Source organism: Peromyscus leucopus, chromosome 4, assembly GCF_004664715.2.
Source record: "Peromyscus leucopus breed LL Stock chromosome 4, UCI_PerLeu_2.1, whole genome shotgun sequence".
Classification (NCBI taxonomy): domain Eukaryota; kingdom Metazoa; phylum Chordata; class Mammalia; order Rodentia; family Cricetidae; genus Peromyscus; species Peromyscus leucopus.
In genome coordinates, this window is record NC_051066.1 from 132,749,653 (window position 1) to 132,770,292 (window position 20,640).

Below are 20,640 nucleotides of genomic sequence, written 5' to 3' on the forward strand. Positions count from 1 at the left end.
TTAAGAGGAGCTTGCTGCTAAGCCTGATGAGCTGAGTTCAGTCCTTGGAATTCACACAGTGGAAGGAAAGAACCGGGTCCTGAACGTTGTTCTTTGACCTCCACAGTCGTGCTGTGGCGTGTGGCCCTCTATTATCTGAGTCACTGAGGAATTCACAACCCTGGCCAAGCCGGTGTGAGAGCTGCAAGAAGTCTCAGTTTACCGCACGTCGTTCATGTGAGGCTGAGAGAGGTCAGAGACAGATGGCGGATGAGCCTTTGATTATACTCACTAGGGAGATGCTGCCTCTGGCTTCCCTTGTCAAATCCTGGCTGGTCTGGTGAGGATGGATCAGTGCGGAGTTCCGACGGCACCACCAAAATGGCTGAGAATTGGTGGGCTATGTGCAATTTCAACAGTGTGCATATTTGATTCTGCAAAGTGGTCTTGACACACCCTGCTTTTGCTGTGCTGAGGACTGAACCTGGGGCCCTTCACAAGAGTAGGCAAGGGATTCATCACTGAGATACATCCCCACCCCTTTTTAAAGGATAGCTTTTATTAGTTGTACATTTTCATATATCCGCCATTGTTTTATTTTGGAGACAGGGTCTCCCTCTGTAGCCCAAGGTGGCCTTGAACTCTTCATCCTCCTGTCTCTAACTCTCCAGTGCTGACCCGAAGGTAGCATTTATGTACATGAACATGTAAATGTAAATGTGTATTTTCCCTGTTGTTAAGCTTAGCAGTGCCACTAGGGGGAGTGTTGTTCTTCAGGGGCCAGGCCCAGAGGGAAGAATTCAGTCTGACCAACTTGGAGCAAAAAGGGATTTATCACAGGCTGTTAAGTAGGTAGCAAATAAGTGGAGGGATGGAGGAGCGTGGGAACCTACAGAAACAGATCCTGAACTGCAAATACCTGACCCTCAGGCCAAAGAGGAAGCCACTCCCCAGCCAGTGCAGGAGTAATCAAGTGGATAACCGGCACCTCCCAGAACCAGCCTCATTAAGTGCATGGATCAATGGGACCCAAAGAGCCCCAGGACCTTTGCTCCAAGGAGCTGAAATTGAAGTGACTAGTTCCAGTCTCTACACATTCAAAAGGGACTGGATTAAACTTCTCGTCCTCTGCCTTATGCTCTGGAGCACTGAGATTAGAGGACCGGGCATCAACACCACCATTGCCAGCTGGGATGTCTTTTGTTGTTTTCATCTGTAAAATGGGACCATTGACTTCGTAAAGCCTTGCGATAAGAACTAGTTTAATAATTAGAATCTTTTTTTAAAAAATGTAGACTAGAGAGAGGCTTAAGTAGTTAAGAGCATGTACTGCTTTTGCAAAGGACCTGTGAGGGGTTCCAGTGCCCACGTAAGGTGGCTCACAGCCACCTGTAACTCCAGCTCCAGGGGATCTGATACACTCTTCTAGCCTCAGTTGGCAGCTGCATTCACACATACACACACACACACACACACACACACACACACACACAAGCACACACAAACAAACACACACACACCTACCTCCACATATGTGCCTGTGTGTGCATTAAAAATAGTAAGATAAATTTTTTAAAAATAACTTTTTAAGCACATGCTTCCTTGGTTTATGTTCATCCACCAATCCATGGCTTCTAAAGGTGGTGTGGCCCGGTCAACACCCACATTCGGGAGCTCATGAGAAACACAAATTCTGCCAGCCACAGTGGCAGCTTGATGTAATCCCACCACTGGAGGGAGACCAGGAGTTCAGGGTCATCTTTAAATACCTGGGGAGTTTGAGGTCAGCATGAGCTATATAAGACAGTGCTTCAAAAAAAAAAAAAAAAAAAGTCCAGAAAAGAACAAAGCAGTGTCATCCAGGTGCGGTGGTGTGTGCCTGGATTCTTGCAACCCAAGCACTTGGGGTACTGAGGCAGGAGAATTGCTTCAAAACTGAGGCCAGCTAGGGCTATAGAGTTTCAGGACAGCCTCCTTGTGTTGGACAGTCTATGGGTCTTATCAACTATTTGGTGACCTGTATCCAATTATAACTGTACTAGCCTAGAACCTTCCTGTCCCACCTATGCCTCCTCTCCCCCCCCCCCAGCCAGAAATGAGGTCTGTGTTTTGTCTCTACAGCTTTGTCTTTTCTAGAATGCCATAGGTCGGGATCCTGGAGTGCATTGCCTTTCGGATTTGACTTTTACTTAGAAGTGTATATTTAAGAAATTTTTGTCTCTTGAATTGATTTCTTTTTAGTGTTGAATAATATTTTATTGTCAAGATGCACCATAATTATTTATATGTATATAATGTATATATATATGAAAATTCTCAAGTCTCCCACCCCAGCTATTAAATCCAAAAGTCCAAGAAGGAAGGCTGGTAGTTGACAAAGCGAGAATTTTGAAGCACACTAGAGTACTTTTTTAAAAGGGAAAACTCCTGTCTCTCCCTAAAGATTGGTTCACCACAAAACCTGCACGGAAGTACGTGCCACAGGTGACCCTCCAGGGGACGTAATACAAAGGCCACAGTGTGGCTGCAGGCAGGCCCCCACCCCCCACCCCGAGCCAGCAGTGGAGTTCACTTTGTTCCTTACGGTGTTTTACTGAAGTCTGGCCTTTCATGTGAAGGTTTATGTAACAATTCTCATCTGTGGCTCTGAGAATTTAGAACAGGCAACCGCACACCAGACCCTGTGTGTCTTCTAGCTGGAACTGAGGCGCCCCTGCTTTTCTGAAGGGACCGTTCTGTTTGCTCAGTGTTCTTCACTATGTAGCTGGCTCTTTGCCTATTCGGACTTCCTCAGCAGCCCGACTCCTGTGCTTCCTGGCACTTGAGGATGAAGCCAGCCGCCAATGGCTGATTTCTTCTAAGGGAGGTTGGGGAATAGGATTCCCACTGGTATCTCAAACACAATTAATGCCCATAATCAATCCATTCTGGGCCACTTGGGACACATGGTTGGGTTCTCTGAAAGTATCGGATGCAATAAAAGACTTATGAGCGACTTTTCCAAAAAGGAATCATCATTTCTCTTGAATCTGCAGTTCTTGGGTGAGAAGCATTTGTTGAATGAATGTTGAATGAAACCCCGAGGACAGTGCCTGGCATACAGCAAGGAGTTATTAGATGTCTGTTCCTTCCAATAGTAGCCTTTAAGCTCAACCTGTCTGTGTCTCTTAGAGTTCTATTAAGAGGCAAAAGATTTTTATAAAGATAGGAAGTACAAGGAACTTAGCAGTTTTTTCAAGCCTGAGACCTCACACTTCCTACGACTGCTTTGTTCTTGTTTCTTCTTGAAGCAGGGTCTCGCTGTGTATCCCGTGCTGACCTCAAACTTGAAATCCTCCTGCCTCAGCCTTTGTTGTGCTGAGATTACAGCATGTGCTGCCACTCTTGGCCTGGAGGCTCATCTCTTGATGCAAACTCCCAGGACTGAAGAGCAGGAGAAGGGAATGCTGGGAATTCAAGTTTTTACTCAGATCATCACAAGACCCCTTTCTAAGGAAACTGATCCAAGCAAATAAGGAGGCTGTGTCCAATTTAAAGACGAAAAAGTCCTATCCACTACCTGCCCAGGAGCTGCCTCAGTGACCTCTGTAAGAATTAAAAGATATGTTGGGAGGTGGTGGTGGTGCACGCATTTAATCCCAGCACTAGGCAGATGTGGAGGTATGGATCTCTGTGAGTTCAAGGCCAGCCTGGTCTACAGAGCGAGTTCCAGGACAGCCAGGGCTACACAGAGGAACCCTGTCTCAAAAAACAAACGAACAAAACCAAACAAAAAGAGTTAAAGATGCATGTTAGAGTTGCTTGCTGTGCAGGGAACAGACAGTCACTGCAATGGCTTACACTGTCATTTTTTCCCTTAGGTCATCTAGCAGTAAGCCTAAGTCTGTAGGTTTAGCGTAGGAGAGGAGGGATGATAACGACTCTCCTAATCTTATCCTGAGTTTTCTACTTACTGTGTGTTACCTGGAACTGAGTCGTTTCCATTCCCAGAATAGGGGACTTTGGAAAGATGGAGGATTTTGTGTTTTAAACTGGGGGCTTGGCTGTGTTGAACAAAATAAACGTTATAGATAATGCTGACAAATTAGAAACAGCCAAATCTGAATCTTTTAGAAAATGTTTTCTGGGGCCTGGAGAGCTGGCTCTGTGGTTAAGAGCACTGGCTGCTCTTGCCCGAGGGTCTGGGTTCAGCTCCCAGCGCCCACATCAGGCAGCTCACAGCTGCCTACAACTCCAGTTCCCAGGGATCAGATGACAACATCTGGTCTCCTAGGGTACCTGCATAGGCAAATACAGACAAGCAGGTCCACACCCATCAAACCACATAAACATAAATGTCTTCTGGAAGTGTAACTCACGCAGTGGAATTGCCGATCTGAACTATTTCTCTTGATGAATTTGAAACCTGGCAACTATCTACCAAATTGACCTACTGAACATTTCCAGCCTCCGGAAGACAGCCTTGTGCCCTTTCAGACACAATTCCCCCAAAGACACTCCTGTTACAATATCATCACAGGTTACTTTTGAGATTTATTTATGTGTATGGGTGTTTTGTCTGCATGTATGTCTGTGCGCCACATGTGTACAGTGCCTGTGGAGGTCAGAAGAGGGTGTTGGATCCCTGGAACTGGAGTTTTATAGATAGATGGTTGTTAGCTGCCATATAGGTGCCAGAAATCGACCCCAGGTCTTCTGGAAAAGTGGCGTTCTTAACCTCTGAGCTGCCTCTCTAGCCCTGAGCCGCTTCTCTATCCCCACCACGGAGTCCTTTTACCAGTTTCTGAACCTCATATAAATGGAATAACTTTACTACATACATCTGATATTGTTTACTCAACTGTATGTTGGGGAGAGACAAGAGCATGCTTTTGGATTCCCTGGTCTGGGAGACTCATGAATCTGAGAGCTCCAAGCTCAGTGAGAAACTGTCTCAAAAAAAATAAGGTAGAGAATGATACACACACACACACACACACACACACACACACACACACACACACACAAATATGTACACACATACAGATAAATAATTAGCATATAATGTGTTCTAAGCAATAGTATAGAATGATATGTTTGGCCTGATGTGTAACTGAGGTTTCTTTTTGTTTGTTCGTCTTTTGAGACAAACTCTCACTATGTAGCCCTGGGTGGCCTGGAATTTGCTATGTAGATGAGGTTGGCCTAGAACTCACAGAGATCCGCCTGCTTCTGCCTCCTAAGTGCCTGGATTAAGGGTGTACCACTACACCTCCTCCTCCTCTTCTTTTGTCTTTGCTTTAATATACATTTGCACCTGCTAGAGTTACCTGAGGGGTAAACGTCATCCTTGGGAGCCTAGGTAATTTTTTTTTTTTTGCTTTTTTTTAAAAACAGGGTTTTTGTTTTTGTTTTGTTTTGTTGTTTTTTTAATGTGTACAGGTGATTTGCTTGCATGTATATAAGTGCACCATGTGTGTGCCTGGTGTCTGCAGAGACCAGAAGAGGGCGTCAGATCCTTTGGAACTGGAGTTACAGCTGGCTGTGAACTGCTGTGTGGGTGCTGGAGACTGAGCCTGGCTTACCTGGAAGAGCAGCCAGTTTTCTCAACTACTGAGCCATCTCTCTAGCTCCTCAGGCGAGGATTTCTAAGATCAGAAATTAACTGCAGAGTAATTATAAAAGTCACCGGGCAGTGGTGGCACACGCCTTTAATCCCAGCACTCAGGAGACAGAGACAGGTAGATGTCTGAGTTTGAGCCCAGCCTGGTCTACAGAGTGAGTTCCAGGATGGCCAGGGCTACACAGAGAAATCCTATCTTGAAAAACTAAAATATCTATCTATCTATCTATCTATCTATCTATCTGGTCTGTGTCAGTGTTGTGTACAGTTTTTATGCTTCTTTGGGTGTTTGAATTTTCTATGAGAAGGTAACATTTCTATGAAGGAAATACATGGAATGATACGCATTAAGCAAATAAAACAAAATGGGGTTAGGTCAGGTAGATATAGAGCTTCCTTTCAAAGCCTGGCCTGCCTGGAGCATCCGGGTTTAACCCTTGGCTTGTGTCCCTCCATGTGTCCAGGGCAGCTGTGAGATCCTGCGGATGTTAGACCTGGGGTCCTCCAGTTCCTATTACAAGTGGGTCTGGCAGCAGCTGGAACTGCTGGACCACAAACCTCTGGGAGTTCATCGCAACGGTAAGTCACATGGCCACAGCCGGCAGTTGAAGGCACAGCTGGCAGGGGAAAGATATGTCCCCTGGGCCCCGTCCTGGTTCCAGTCCCCAGTCCACAGAATTGTGGACATCGGAGCTCGAAGGGGCAAACGGGAGGTTTGCTTTGACCCTCCTATTCTACCAACTCTAAGATCCTGATCTTTGGCCCTGCCTGCCGACGGCTCCCTCCCTCTCTCTGGATTCTTCCATGTAAGCACCTACTCATGACTACACCCCCACCCATCTCTTTCCCCAGCTCGCTTCTGCCTTTCACATCTTAGATGAAGCATCCTTATTCAAAGAATTTTCCCAGACTTCTCTTGCTGAAGCAGCGTCTTCCACCTCAGCCCTCATTATACCTCATTTGCATCTGTGGTATTTCTCCTCTGTCGTGTCTGTCCCACTGAAATCATATAGCGAATCTGAAATAGTTTTTAAATGGCTGTCTCCCTAGAATTTAAACTCTAAGATCCCAGGGCCTGTGGCCATCCCAGGCATCTTACGTTTATTCAGAGTGACTCACAGAGTCAATAGACACTCACATTTTTAGCCACAGTGGATGGTTTGGGGTATGTCCTGAGCTGTGTGTGATTGCTGTGTATTCTCCAGGACTAATCTAAGTTGATATATGTGGCATGGATAGCTGCTATCATTCATTGAATTCTGCATATTCGAGGTAGTTTGGCTGGTTAGCCATAAGTGTAATTCATATAACAGGTGTATTAGTCAGGGTTCTCTAGAGCAACAGAAGTTATAGAATGAATCTTTCTATATATAGAAAAGGGCTTTATTAGAGTGGTTTACAGGCAATGATGGCTGCCGAAGAAAGGGTGGGTCAAGCGTCCAGTAGTTGTGTGTGAACTGTCCACAGGCTGGACGCCTCAGCTGCTCTTCAGCAGATGCTGGAATCCTGAAGAAGTAGGCTCCAATGCCAGTGAAGGAATGGACTTGCTAGCAAGGCGAGGGTTAGCAGGCAAAGAGCAAAAGCTTCCTTCTTCCAGCAGAAGGCGTGACCAGATTAGAGGTGTTTCCTAGCTCAAAAACCCAGATTAGTGTGTCATTCTGCCTCAAAGATCGAGATTTCTGCTCTTTCCACTTCAAATTAAGTAAAAATCCCTCAGAGGTGTGCCCTCCACTTTTGGGCTTTAGTTAATTCCAGATGTAGTCAAGTTGACAACCAAGACTGGCCATCACTGCAGATTTTCAGTAAGATACAATTGTGTCTCCATTTTATAGATACAGAAACTGAGGTTCAGAGAGGTGAGATTCTTGTTTAAGGGTCATACAGATACTAAGCAAGAGAGGGCTGCAGAGTACAGACCCAGCTCATTGAAAGAAAAGCAAGAGCTTTCATATTTGTCAAAGGCTCCAGCCATGGCCAGTCTCCATTTCCTAGTGTTGAAACAAATAGTATGAGAGAAAAGCTTCTAGAACCCGCCTAAGGTGATAGCTTCCCAACTTTAGGTGATGTTTCTGTTAACAGGAGGTTGTATATCTGTGTGCACATGAGAGCATGTGCATACCTCTGTGTGTGTTTGTGTGTGTGTGTGTGTGTGTGTGTGTGTGTGTTATACATTTGGGTAAAGAGTCCCCGCTCTCAACAGACATCCTCTATGGCTTAGGGTTGCACACTTACCAAGTACCATCTCTGACTTCCTCCCAACCATCCCTTGAGATTATAATCCAGCCTCTCCAAGATCACTTTGTGGATGTGGCCAGTTGTTCTGATATTAGAACTGAAGCCAACATGGGTGGCTGGGCAGGGAAGAAAGGTGTGTGTGTGTGTGTGTGTGTGTGTGTGTGTGTGTGTGTGTGTGTGTGTTGGGGGTGGGGTGACAGAGCCAGGTTTATCCCACACAGTAGCTGGCATTGGTTAGTACTTAAGTCATTAGACCTGGTTTCTCCCTCACCTTTCTGGACAGTATCACTGTTGAGAGCCTAGGTTCCTTTGGGCGGTGGTGGCGCACGCCTTTAATCCCAGCACTTGGGAGGCAGAGGCAGGTGTATCTCTGTGAGTTCGAGGCCAGCCTGGTCTATAGATTGAGTTCCAAGACAGCCAGGGCTACACAGAGAAACCCTGTTTAGGGAGGGGGGAAAAAAGAGCCTAGGCTTAGACTTAGAGGGTCCTGTGTGACACTGGGCAGATGTCTGTCTCCTTCTTCATCAGTGTCCTTGGGTCCTTTAAAGTGTAAATTATGTTCTCTGTATCATAAAGTCACTTGGATACTAAACAAATGAATATACAAAACTCATAGACCACTCCCTGGATGCATGGATTTATGGTAGACACTTGTCACCATTACTACAAGATGACAGGCAGGCTGAAAGGGATGTCAGCTCTCACATCAGCACCCCCCAGTGCCAGGCCCCTAAATATAAGGCTGTATTGCACACATTTGGATATGCTGTGTTTCTATTGTGGTCCAGTTCAAAATACTTCTAAATTTCTCTTTTGATTTCTTCTTTGACCCACTGAATATTAATCAGGGTGTTATTTAGTTTCCAAAGATTTGGGGACCATCCAGCTATCTTTCTGTTTATTATTTCTATGATAAAATATTCGGTACAGTTTGAATCCTCTCAAATGTGTTGGAAGTTGTTTTATGGCCCAGAAAGCAATCTATCTTGGTAAATGCTCCATTTGCATATGAAAAGAATATGCTGGCATTGGCTGCAGCGTGCTTTGAATGTGAGTCAGCCGGGCTGCTGAGGGTAGGCGAGTGGTCTGTGTCCTTCCTGACTTTTCCGATCTGCTCTATCAGCTGTTAATACAGAGCTGAGGGAATCTCCAACTGCTGTTTTCTCTCTTCCTATCTCCCTCCTCCTCCTCACCCCGCCCCGCTGTATCCTAGGCTGACCTTGACCCATGCACCCACAGGATTGAACTCTTCAAGACAAGAAGACTTCTTTTTAAGGTGTTAGAGATTGGACCCCAGACCGCAAGGCCCGGCAGCTGCTCTACCACGAGCCGCATTCTTGACCTGAAATGAACTACTTGCTGTCTCTGGCAGCATTCTTTACTCTACAATCTGCTTTTTCTGATACTCTTTTAGCCACTCCTTTTGATTTAATTTAGCTTCCTTTGCTTACTATTAGTTTGATATTTCTCTTTCTATCCTTTTGGGCTTGCTTTTTTGTTGTCTTTGTATTTAAAATGGCTTCTTCTTCTTCTTCTTCTTCTTCTTCTTCTTCTTCTTCTTCTTCTTCTTCTTCTTCTTCTTCTTCTTCTTCTTCTTCTTCTTCTTTTTTGTGGTACTGGGGATCAAACCGAGGGTCTTATGCATGCCAGGGAAACACTGTACCACTGATCTATAGCCACGGTCACTAAAATGTGTTTAACACTTTTTAAACATTTTTATTTATTGTAGGTGGGTAGGGCATGCGTTTGGTTTAGACTAACTGGCTACCAGAGCCCAGGGGCGCTCCTGTTACCACACCTCTAGTGCTGAGATTAGTCATGCTTCCACATATGTGTGTGCACGTTTGTGTACGTGAATGTGGGCGGACACCTATGGGAGTCACAGGACAACCTCAGGTGCTGGCCCTTGCCTTCCTCCTTGTTTGAGTGAGGGTCTCTTGTTTGCCAACAACTGCCAGACTAACTGTCCCTAGTTCCATTTGTTTGGAATACCCTTTTCCATCCCTTCGTGCTATGGTTGCCTCTGTCCTTGATGGTGAGGCGCATTTCTTGGAGGCCACTAATAGATGCTGTCTATTTATTTATTTGTTTGTTTGTTTATTTATTTATTTATGTTTTGCTTTGTTTTTTTGAGACAAAGTTTCTCTGTCTGCGTAGCACTAGCTGTCCTGAAGCTATCTCTGTAGACCAGGCTAGCCTCGAACTCACAGAGATCCGCCTGCCTCCGCTTCCCAAATGCTGGCTAAGATTAAAGGTGTGCGCCACCACTGTCAGGCAATGCAGTTTATTTTTGAAAGCCACTATACTAACTTAGTCTTTTGACGGGAGAATTGATGTCATTAAGCTTCAGAGCTATTATTGAAAGTTGTCTGTTAACTCCTGTATTTCTTTCTGTTGGTTTTGTAGTGTTTGGTGTTTTCCTATTCCTCTTATGCTTACTGTTCTAGCATGGCTTATTCTTTCCTGTGGCCCCTGGATGTGTTTACTTTTCTAAAAAAATATTTATTTGCTGGGTGGTGGTGGTGGTGGCGGCGGCGGCGGCGGCGGCGGCGGCGGCGGCGGCGGCGCACACCTTTAAGCCCAGCACTCAGGAAGCAGAGACAGGTGGATCTCTGTGAGTTCAAGGCCAGCCTGGTCTACAGAGCAAGTTCCAGGACAGCCAGGCTATACAGAGAAACCGTGTCTTGAAAAAAACAGTTATTTACTTTACATGCATGTATGTGTTCTGTGTGTGTGCCTGTGGGATCCCCTGGCACTAGAGCTCCGGACGGTTGTGAGTCAGCATGTGGGCGGGCACTGGGGGTCTAACCCAGGACCTCCGCAAGAGCACCAACCGCTCTTCAGGGCTGAGCCACCTCTCCAGCCCCGTGTTTACCTTTCTCTTCTGGCCAAAGGAGGCTTTCAAGAGTCGGTTCGTGCTCGTGAATTCCTTTGTTTGTTTTCATCATGGAAAGCATTTCTTTCTCCTTAATTAAGGCAGTTTTGCTGGATATAGAAATGTGGCTTGGCAGAACTTGAAATCGAGACACACACACACACACACACACACACACACACCCGGCTGTACCTCCCAAGTGTAGGTAGATTTAAGATGGGAGCCATCACGCCCGGCTCACCTTGTCTTCTGAGGTAGTCTCTTACTAGGACTTAGGGCTTGCCACGTAGGCTGGGCTGTCTAGCCCACAAGCCCTGGAGATCTTCCTGTCTCTCCCTCCTCAGCACTGGGATAACGAGTACAAGCCACCATGCCCAACTATTTACACGGGTGCTGGGATCAAACTCAGAGCCGTGCGCGCGCGAGGCCAGCGCTCTACTGACTGAGCTACATCGCCAGCCCCAGATGTGATCTGTTTGTAGAAAGAGAGCAGCTTTGGATCAAATAGAACTGAGTTCAACTTAAGCATCGGTCTTTCAGCAGTCAACTTAAATGGAAGGTCGGCTGTTTACCTCTTCTGTCCTAGGCCAATTGCTTATCTAGATGTAATGTGGAAAGATCTAATGCGGCTGCCACTGAGGGCAGTTTATGGAAGCTGCTTCCTCTTCCTCCTGCTCCCTCCTTCTCCTCTTCTTCTTCACTGGCTCTGTTGTCTTGACAGGCCTAGAAGTTGCTATGTAGACCAGGCTGGCCTCGAACTCACAGAGATCCACTATCTCTGCCTCCCAAGTGCTGGAATTAAAGCATGCACCTCCACACCTCCTCCTTTCTCTCCTCGGGCCACCAGACAGCTTGGGCGGGTTCCTATGGTGTTCTTCCATCATCCTTGTACTGCACAAGGCCGATCGTTGTGTTTTCCTGTGCCTTCTCTTAATAGTGATGTCTCCTCTGGAGAGATTTAAGGAATTCCAGATCAAATCATATCCTCTACAAGACTTCAGCTACTTGAAACTTCTGCGTCTCCAGGAAGCCAGAGAGCAAAAGGGAAAAGGTGTTCACGGGAAGATCAACACAAGAGAAAATAGTCTCCCAAAGCTGCTGGGCCCGAAGGTCAAGTAAGTGGAACTCTGAGCTGATAGGGCGGTCTGGTTGTGGGTGTTAGGGACTTCAGAGATGCTGGTGGGGGGCAGAGGTGGCAGACAGGTCAATCCTAGACGGATGGGTATGTGGATGAGGCAGCCTAGGAAGTCCTGGGTCTGCTATCCAGGACCTGTATTCATTGCCTCTGACTCACATGGCTACTTAAGAACATAACCGGGGTTGGGGATTTAGCTCAGTGGTAGAGTGCTTGCCTAGCAAGCACACGGCCCTGGGTTCGGTCCTCAGCTCCGGAAAATTAAAAAAAAAAAAAAAAAAAAAAAAAAAAAGAACAATCATTCATCTTCTCAAGCCACAGTAGTATTTTAAAAAGGGCAGACAGGATCTTTTGCTTTCTGGGTCCATGCTGCCGGGTCCTTTTGACTCAGCTTCTTCAGGAGACTGCCCATCTAGGGGAGTGAGCTCTAGTACACCAGGTAAGAGCTTGGCTTGCAGTCAGTCCAACCCAGGTTCAAATCCTGGCTTGGTCACTTGCTTTGGCTGTGTCAAGGATCTGACTTCTCTAAGCCTTATGCTTGGTGGACAGTGGTTTCTGAGTCTCAGAGTTATGTGAAATATTGATAAATATTGATAAATCATGCTTTAATGCTAACAGGATGCTCAGTACCTGGCATTAAGTTATCTAATTAATCTCCACAATGTCCCTAAAGGTGCTGTGCTTACCACTCATTTTTTCAGGCGAGAAAACTAAGGTTCACAGAAGGGTGAAGTTATTTGTTTAAGGTCACACGTGTAGGAAGTGGTAAAGCCAGGATTCAAACCTGAGCAGCTGGTCAAACATCTGTCTTTTATCTGGTGTGGGTCTCACACTGACGTGACAGATCCACATTGAGACCTACGTTCTTGCCTTAACTTGAGGACCTGAGGAGCAGAAAAAGATTGCAGCTGGAGCAACCACCCACTTTCCCCATCCCATTTGAAACTCAAGTATCAGAAGATATCTAAGGTGGGTGTGGTGGCTCACACCTTTAATCCCAGCACTGGGAGGCAGAGGCAGGCAGATCTCTGTGGGTTTGAGGTCAGCCTGGTCTACATAGTGAGTTCTAGGACAGCCAGAGCTACATAGAAAGACCCCCACCTTGAAAACAAACAAACAAACAAACAAAAAACCGGATCAATAATGGGGTTAGTATCACTGTTCCTGTTTTTCAGTGGCCTCTTCATTTATCCACTAACACTTCCGATCTGCTGGCCTCCATAAGAAGCAACCTGTGAATTCCAGGTTGCTTTTCTTCTGATGGAATATTTCCAGTTCCAGCTTTCCCAAGGGTAGAGATAAAACAGTGTCTCTGCTAAGAGCCAGTAAGGGACAATATTGACCCAGAAGTAAAAGATACAGGAAATGCTGGGTACATGCCTTGCTTGTGCTCTTCTTGGAGGGGCAGGAAGGAAGCCTGTCTTGTGTACGAGCTGAGTGAGCCCCAGCGATCCTTGCCTGATACTCTCTTCTCTATCTCTAATCAACTGCCTAGCCTCTCTCCTGCTGCCATAGACAGAAAACAAAGAGGGCACAACAGGGTTGCCTTTGTAAAATGAGCCCCAATTCGAACAAAGTCTAGGGTCTGCAGGCTGACCAGGGAAAGTTATCTTTATAAACAGAGAGGCCAACCTCTACTCTGCCTTCCCAACCTCTACTGTGTCCCTAGGTGCATACAGCCTCGCCTTAGAACAGTCCATTCTGTTTGTAAACAGCACTGGTTGTTGGGAATTCCTTTCCCATAGGAGCTTTGGATTAAATAGACCCGAGCTCCAACTGGGCAGCCTGAACTTTATGCCTGGACTTCCTGTCACCAGGCTGGCTCAGCTGCATGGGGTCATCTGCTCTTCAGGAAGCAGCCTTCTGGCAACTAATAGGTCCCTAGTTCCCTTCTCTCCCAAGTCCAGTCTCTTACATTTCTCTAATCCCAGACAGCAGCAGTCACACTCACACAGGATTTGATTTTGAGGTTTTTTATTTTATTTATTTATTTATTTATTTATTTATTTATTTATTTATTTATTTATTTATTTATTTTCTGGAGCTGAGGACTGAACCCAGGGCCTTGCACTTGCTAGGCAAGTGCTCTACCACTGAGCTAAATCTCCAAACCCTTGATTTTGAGTTTTATCACCTTCTTTGGAGTGCAAATTCTCCAGGAGGGCTCTCATCAGTAGTGAGGTGAGGGCTGACTATTTGGGACCTGGCAAGCTGGCTGTTTTACACATCAGTTCTAACAAGCTGTTGTCATTTCAGATCCAAGTTTGGTCATCCAGTCAAATGTGCCATGGTCAAAACCAAGTTTGGTGAACTCCCCAAGGAGGCCGCAGTGGGGATCTACATGAAGGTCCACACTCTGAAGGAAGGAGATATTGTGGTAAGTGTACTAGGAGCTTTGTTCATATAGGCTAGTGCACAGCACAGATGGGCTGGGAAGGTTGAGTAATGAGCAGGAAGACTCAGAAACACATCTTCTGTGTCTGATGATGTAAGTAAAAGTGCTGGGCTGGTGGGTGGCTCGGGGTGAAAGCGCTTGAGGCTGAAGCCCGCCAACCTGACTTAGGTCTCTGGAACGCACAGTGGAAGAAGAGAACTGACCCCTGAAAGTTGTCCTCTAAACACACACACACACACACACACACACACACACACAAATTAAATTAAAAATTTAAAGAAAAGAAAGAAATAGTATTAGCTTTTAAGATACAAGAGCATAAAGCCAGGCAGTAGTGGCACACACCTTTACTCCCAGCACTTGGGCAGCAGAGGCAGGCAGATCCCTGAGTTTGAGGCCAGCCTGGTCTAGATAGTGAGTTCCAGGTCAACCAGGATTACACAGTGAGACCCTGTCTTAAAAAAAGTTAAAAAATGGACTGGAGAGATGACTCAGCGGTTAAGAGCACTGGCTGTTCTTGCGGAGGACCTGAGTTCAATCCCAGCAACCACATGGTGGGTCCCAACCATCTGTAATGAGATCTGGTGCCCTCTTCTGGCATGCAGGCAGAACACTGCGTACATAATAAACAAATCTTTAAAAAAGTAAAAAAAATAAAGATAGTGATAAAGATATTGTGGTTAATCTTTTAGGAGTCTGTATATTGGGGTTCATGAGAGGAGAGGGGAGACTTTAAGAGAGTTACAAAATATGGGAATGTATTATCTGACACAGAAGCAGAGGGGTGGGTAACTAAGGAAGGAAAAGGAACCAGCCGGAGGTGAGGAGGAGGCCCCGGGGAACAGTGGGGGAGGGGAATGATTAAAATAAATAATCGCTAGTGTAGCTATGACATTGCCATGTTGATGGGGAGCTGGGGGAAAGCTCAATTGGCAAGATGTCAGGTACAAGCATGAATATCTGAACTTGAAACAGAGCCCATGTAAGAAAACTGGGTGTGGTGGCCCTGGGGACACAGTGAGAGGTGAATCCATGCTTGGTGAGCTGTGGTAGTTTGGAAAAAAATGGCCCCCAAAGGGAGTGGCACTGTTAGGAGGTGTGGCCTTCTTAGAGTAGGTGTGGTCTTATTGGAGGAAGTGTGTCACTGTGGAGGAGGGCTTTGAGACCTCATATATGCTCAAGCGGCCTCCGGTGAGATAGACCACTTCCATTGCCTGTGAGTCTGGATGTAAGAACTCTCAGCTCCTTCTCTAGCACATGTCTGCTAGTAATGGAGTAAACTCTGAATTGTAAGTGAGCCACCACAATTAAATGTTTTCCTTGCCAGCGGTGGTGGCACACGCCTTTGATCCCAGCACTTGGAAGGCAGAGGCAGGCGGATCTCTGTGAGTTCCAGGCCAGCCTGGACTACCAAGTGAGTACCAGGAAAAGGCGCAAAGCTACACAGAGAAACCCTGTCTCTAAAAACAAAAAACACAAAATAAATAAATAAATAAATAAATAAATAAAGTTTTCCTTTATAAGAGTTGCCATGGTCATGGTGTCTCTTCACAGTAATAGAAACCCCAACTGAGACACAAGCTCCAGGCCAAAGAGACCCTGTCTCAAAAAACAAGGTGGATGGCTCCTGAGAATGACATTTGAGATTGGCCCCTGTCTTCCATATGCATGCATACACAGGAGCATGCACACACAGGAGCATGCACCCAACACAGAAAGATGCCATGAACAAAACTTGTTACTTTGTATATTACTCTAAAAGTTAACTTCCAAAGCCTTTCTACATAAAAACATAAAAATATCCTTATTTGGGAGATACAAATGAAAATATTTATACAGGAGTCTGATGAGCTGGTACATGTCTAGGACCCCAGCACTTAGATGGCCGAAATAAGATGATTGTAAGTTTGAGGCAGTCCTGGACTGCATAGAGAGACCCTGTCTTAGAATATATATATTAAGATTTTATTTTTAGTCACACACACACACACATATATAATTATATGTGTGTATGTTTTATGTCTCTCTCTCTTTCTGTGTGTGTGTGTGTGTGTGTGTGTGTGTGTGTGTTTTGTGTTTTGAAACAGGGTTTTCTTTGTGTAGCCCTGGCTGTCCTGGAACTCACAATGTAGACCAGACTGGCCTTGAACTGTGAGATCTGCCTGTCTCTGTCTCTTGAGTGCTGGGATTAAAGGTGTGCACTACCCCTGTCCAAAAAATATTTATTTTTATTTTATGTGTATGGGTTTTTTCCTAAACGTCTGTCTGTGTATCATATGTGTACAGAGCCTGCAGAGGAGGGTATTGGGTCCCCTGGGACAGATAGCTTGAAGCCGCCATGTGGTTGCTGGGAACCGAAGTCAGGTCGTCTGGTAAAGCAGCAGGTGCTCCTAACCACTGAGCTGTTTCTCCAGCCCCTAAAACAAAATCTTAAAAAGAAGGACTTGGTATAAAATGTAAGAATTTAGCCAGGTGCAGGCCATGCACCTATAATTCCAGCATGCAGGGGGCTAAAATGGGAGACTCTTTAGTTCAAGGCCAATCTGAGTTACACAGGACACTCTTTAAATTAATTATATGATTTCAAACCTATGACATGGAAAAGGTAAAACTTTAGTAAAATGTTAGTGGTCACTGGAGACTTGGAGTTCAGGGCACAGGGTGAGCAGGTGGCATGCAGAGCATTTTCAGGCAGAGGGATGTTTAGACTGTGATGGAGAGACAAAGTTTTAAACGTTTGCCAACACTCAAAGGACTTTTCAGCACCCAGACATGGCTGGCCTCTGGTGGTTTGTAAATGTCTGTTTGTTTTTGTAGTACTAGAGATCGGTCCTGGGGTTTCACAAATGCTAAGTAAATTGCTCTACCATTGAACTACATCCCCAGCCCAAGAGTAAATCCTTTTTCTTTTCTTTTTTTCTTCCTTTTTTTTTTCATTTTTTCTTTTTGGTTTTCAGAAAGTGTCTTACTCTGTAGCCCAGGCTGGCCTGTATCTTACTCTATAGCTCAGGCTGGCCTGTACCTTACTATGTAGCACAGGCTGGCTTTGAATGTTTGGTGATCACCCTGATTCAGCCTCCTGAGTGCTGGGGTTATATATATTAGCTGCTACACCTAGAGTTAAGAGTGAATTTTAATACGTTTAACTTAAACAAAAACAAGCAAACAAACAAAAACTCAGAAAGACAGATGTCGTAGCGTATACCTATAACCTCTCCTACTTGAGAGGCCAAGGCAAGAAAACGGTACATTTAAGGCCTTAAGGCCCTGTCTGGGCTACAGAGGCGGCCAGCCTGGCCCTGCCTCAAAATAAAAAAGGGAAAAAAAGGCCAAGAATTCAGTTTGGTTGTGAAATACTTCTCTAGCATGCATGAGGCCCTTGGTTCAGTTCCCCAGAATCACAAAATAAATATATAAATCAATTCAATTATTTAGGTCAGTGGGTCTCAGGAAGGAATGCGAGCTAAGACAAGAGAATCCAACTATTATATACAAATGAAACACCCTCAGTGAGAGGTTAGGGGAAGGAGTGGAGTTATTAATGGGGAAGGTAAGAGGAACCATACGTGAATTCTATTCCAAGTGGATAGTTTGTTCTCCACAAGGGCATGGATTTTTAATGATGTCACCTAGTGAATGGACAGTTGTGGTGAGAGCTGGGCATCTGGATATTGAAGTGGGAATTTACAGATAAGTGGAGGATGCTAGACAGGTACATATGGGGATGGATTAGTGTTGAAGCCATTGTTATGAACTCAGGTTTAGCTCAAATGTACTTAGAGAGGCTTATATGGAGAGATGGCTCAGCAGTTAAGAGCACATACTGCCCTTGCAGCGGATCTGAATTTGACTCCAAGAACCCACGTAAGTTGGCTCACAATCCCATGTAACTGCAGCTTCAGGGGATCCCACGCCCTCTTCTGGACTCTTCAAGCAACTGCACTCATTCATGCACACCCCCCTCCACATCTACACATAATTAAAAATAAGGTAAAAATAAATCTTTAAAATGTAGGAGACCTAAGTCAAATGTAGCCAGGCATAATTGCACACAGCTATAATCACCAGAACTTGGGACACTAGGCAGGATGGTCATGAGTTTGAAGCCAGCTTAGATTGCCTAGGAAGACCCTGTCCCGGGAAAAAACAACAACAATTACAACAGAACAATAGGAAAAACATCCCTAAAAAGCAACAAAACAAACCCTGAGGGGAGCTGGTCAGCTTCAGTTTGTAATGATGCATCAGGATTGGTTCATCCACCGTAACTCAGTTTATTCCTACAGTTCTTATGTAAGACCTTAATAATGGGTTTGGGGGAGCTCTGCCGTCTTCTCATATTTTCTCTAAACCTAGAAATATTCCAAAAATGAGACCAATGGAAAACCTAACCCAGTCATGGAGGAGTGAGTATGGTCCTGAGTTGGCCGCCCGTGAGGCTGCTAATGAGTGTGGGGTTATGAAGGTAGACCAGTGTGAGTCTGGCAGAGGTGGGGCCCTCTTGGGGAGGGGCTGTACATGCTGGAGCCTGGAACCCTGATCTGTCACCAGGTGCTTTCTGCTGTGCCTCGGTTGGAATGTCTTCAGGGTCATCTCACATCCCTTCCCCCACCCCCATGTCACCACAGTTGTGAATGCTCCTTTCCCACTGGCCTGCCTGTGTCAGGTCAGTGAGGTTCTATCATGGTGCCTGGGTCTCCAGCATCCTCCATCAATATCGACTTAAGGATTTTTTGACCCCTTGGGAAGGCCTTTCTTTTGTTTAGTAAAACTGTAACTTTAAACCAGTTCCACCCACCCCCATCCGCAAAGAAACAGAAGAACTCTGCTCCCTTGCCACGAGATGGCCCTGAGATATTTAAAGAACGCCATTTTGGTTCTCATTCAGCATTTCTGCATCCAGGCACCGTGCCAAGGCTCCCTCAGCTACCTTCTTTCTCAGGAGGAGGATTTTCCCCTCCTGTTACTGATATGTCACAGTTTCTGGCCCCCACTGACTTTTCTCTGCTGTTCATCGGGGGTACACTGTGTACCGCCCGACACAGTGCTCCACGGTGGTAACTGACGATACTCGGGCCAGCATTCTGGGCAGATGGAGGCGTGGACGATGGATAGACGGTGACTTGGGGGAGGTAGTGTAAGGAACAGGAGCAACAGGGTCCCCGCCATAGAGGACCCCCCCCATGCTAGAATGACCAGGAAAGTTAGGGACTGAGGTCAAGGCTCAGATACCGAGTTGAGAGGTACAGAAGAACTAGCTTCTCTGGGCAGCAGGGCCCAGGGAGTCTTTTTCTCATCTTCCTCTAATAGCTGCGTGGCATTTTACCTCTCTGAGTCTGTGGCCTCATCATGAAGTGTAAAAATTCCCCAAGGCCAGTTACTGCCTCTAACGTGTGACTGTTCAGTCAGCAGATTCCTGCACGTCTGCCTTGTTCTAAGAAGAGCAGGAGATGCCAGTGTGGGCAAGTGCACCACCTGGGCTCCTGCTCCATGAACCTCAGGACCCAGCAGGGGACAAATGACAAACAGAACACTGAACATCGCCCTTGGGAATGGACTGGAAAGCAGGGTGGAGGGAGGCTTCTCACATGGGGTGGGCAAGGAAAGACCAGCTGAGAATGTTCCAGATTGAAGGGCAGAAGGTTTAAAGGCAGGGCAGAGGCAGGGGGTGGCAGGTAGGACAGGGCGGCTTGAAACACTGTATATAAAGCAAGCGGTGTAGTCTATGGAGTGAGGCTGGGCTGGTGAGCTGGGCAAGGATGAGCTAGCCCAGGCCTTGGCCGCAGGAATGTCATTTTATCCTAGGAGCTCTGGGAGCTGTTAAGGGGTCTAACTAAAGAAATGACCTGCTGTGCCTCAGGTGTGGACAGGCTGTGGCTAGAGCATAAGCTGGACAGAGCTGTCTCTGCAGAGGTCCCTGGGTTCACATCCTGACCCTGCCACTTTGTGTCTTACTGTCCTGGGCAAATCCTTTAACCTGGTGCCTCAGTTTCCTCTTGTTGTGTTGGCAAGAGCATGGACTCTGAAGACAAAGCAGAGTTGACTCTATTTGTTGTTTTCCTGCTGCGTGACCGTAGACAGTTCGGTAACCTCAGTGTCTTCATCTGTAAAATGAGAGCGAGCACAGGAGCCACGTGAGTGCTTCCATTTGTGATGCTTGAACAGATGCCCACGCTGGGAAACCAGGAGGGGACCTGGCGTTTAGAGGCTGCTCAGTAAACCTCAGCTGGTGCCACCACCGCCACTGTGGGCAAGGCTGGGACTATATGACGCATGGCTGTGAATAAGCAAATTCCTTTTTCCAAGCCGTGGTTTCCACATCTGAGGGAGAGAACCCCTGTGCTCCCCCTCCCCTGCACTTAAGAAGATTAAATCTGTGCATTTTCCTCCAGCCCGTAGGGCCCCTTGAAGGTCAGCCA

The 20,640-nt window shown here is 46.2% G+C and overlaps 1 protein-coding gene across 3 annotated transcripts in view; it reads left to right on the forward strand.

The window, feature by feature from the left end:
• Positions 1 to 20,640, forward strand: part of Cnbd2 (cyclic nucleotide binding domain containing 2) — a 96,098-nt gene that overhangs the window by 66,643 nt on the left and 8,815 nt on the right. For all 3 annotated transcript variants that reach the window (XM_037205358.1, XM_037205359.1, XM_028855557.2), the window contains 3 exons: positions 6,046 to 6,160; positions 11,629 to 11,806; positions 14,083 to 14,203. In XM_037205358.1, coding sequence (XP_037061253.1) covers positions 6,046 to 6,160; positions 11,629 to 11,806; positions 14,083 to 14,203 — 414 coding nt within the window. The remainder of the gene's footprint in view (positions 1 to 6,045; positions 6,161 to 11,628; positions 11,807 to 14,082; positions 14,204 to 20,640) is intronic.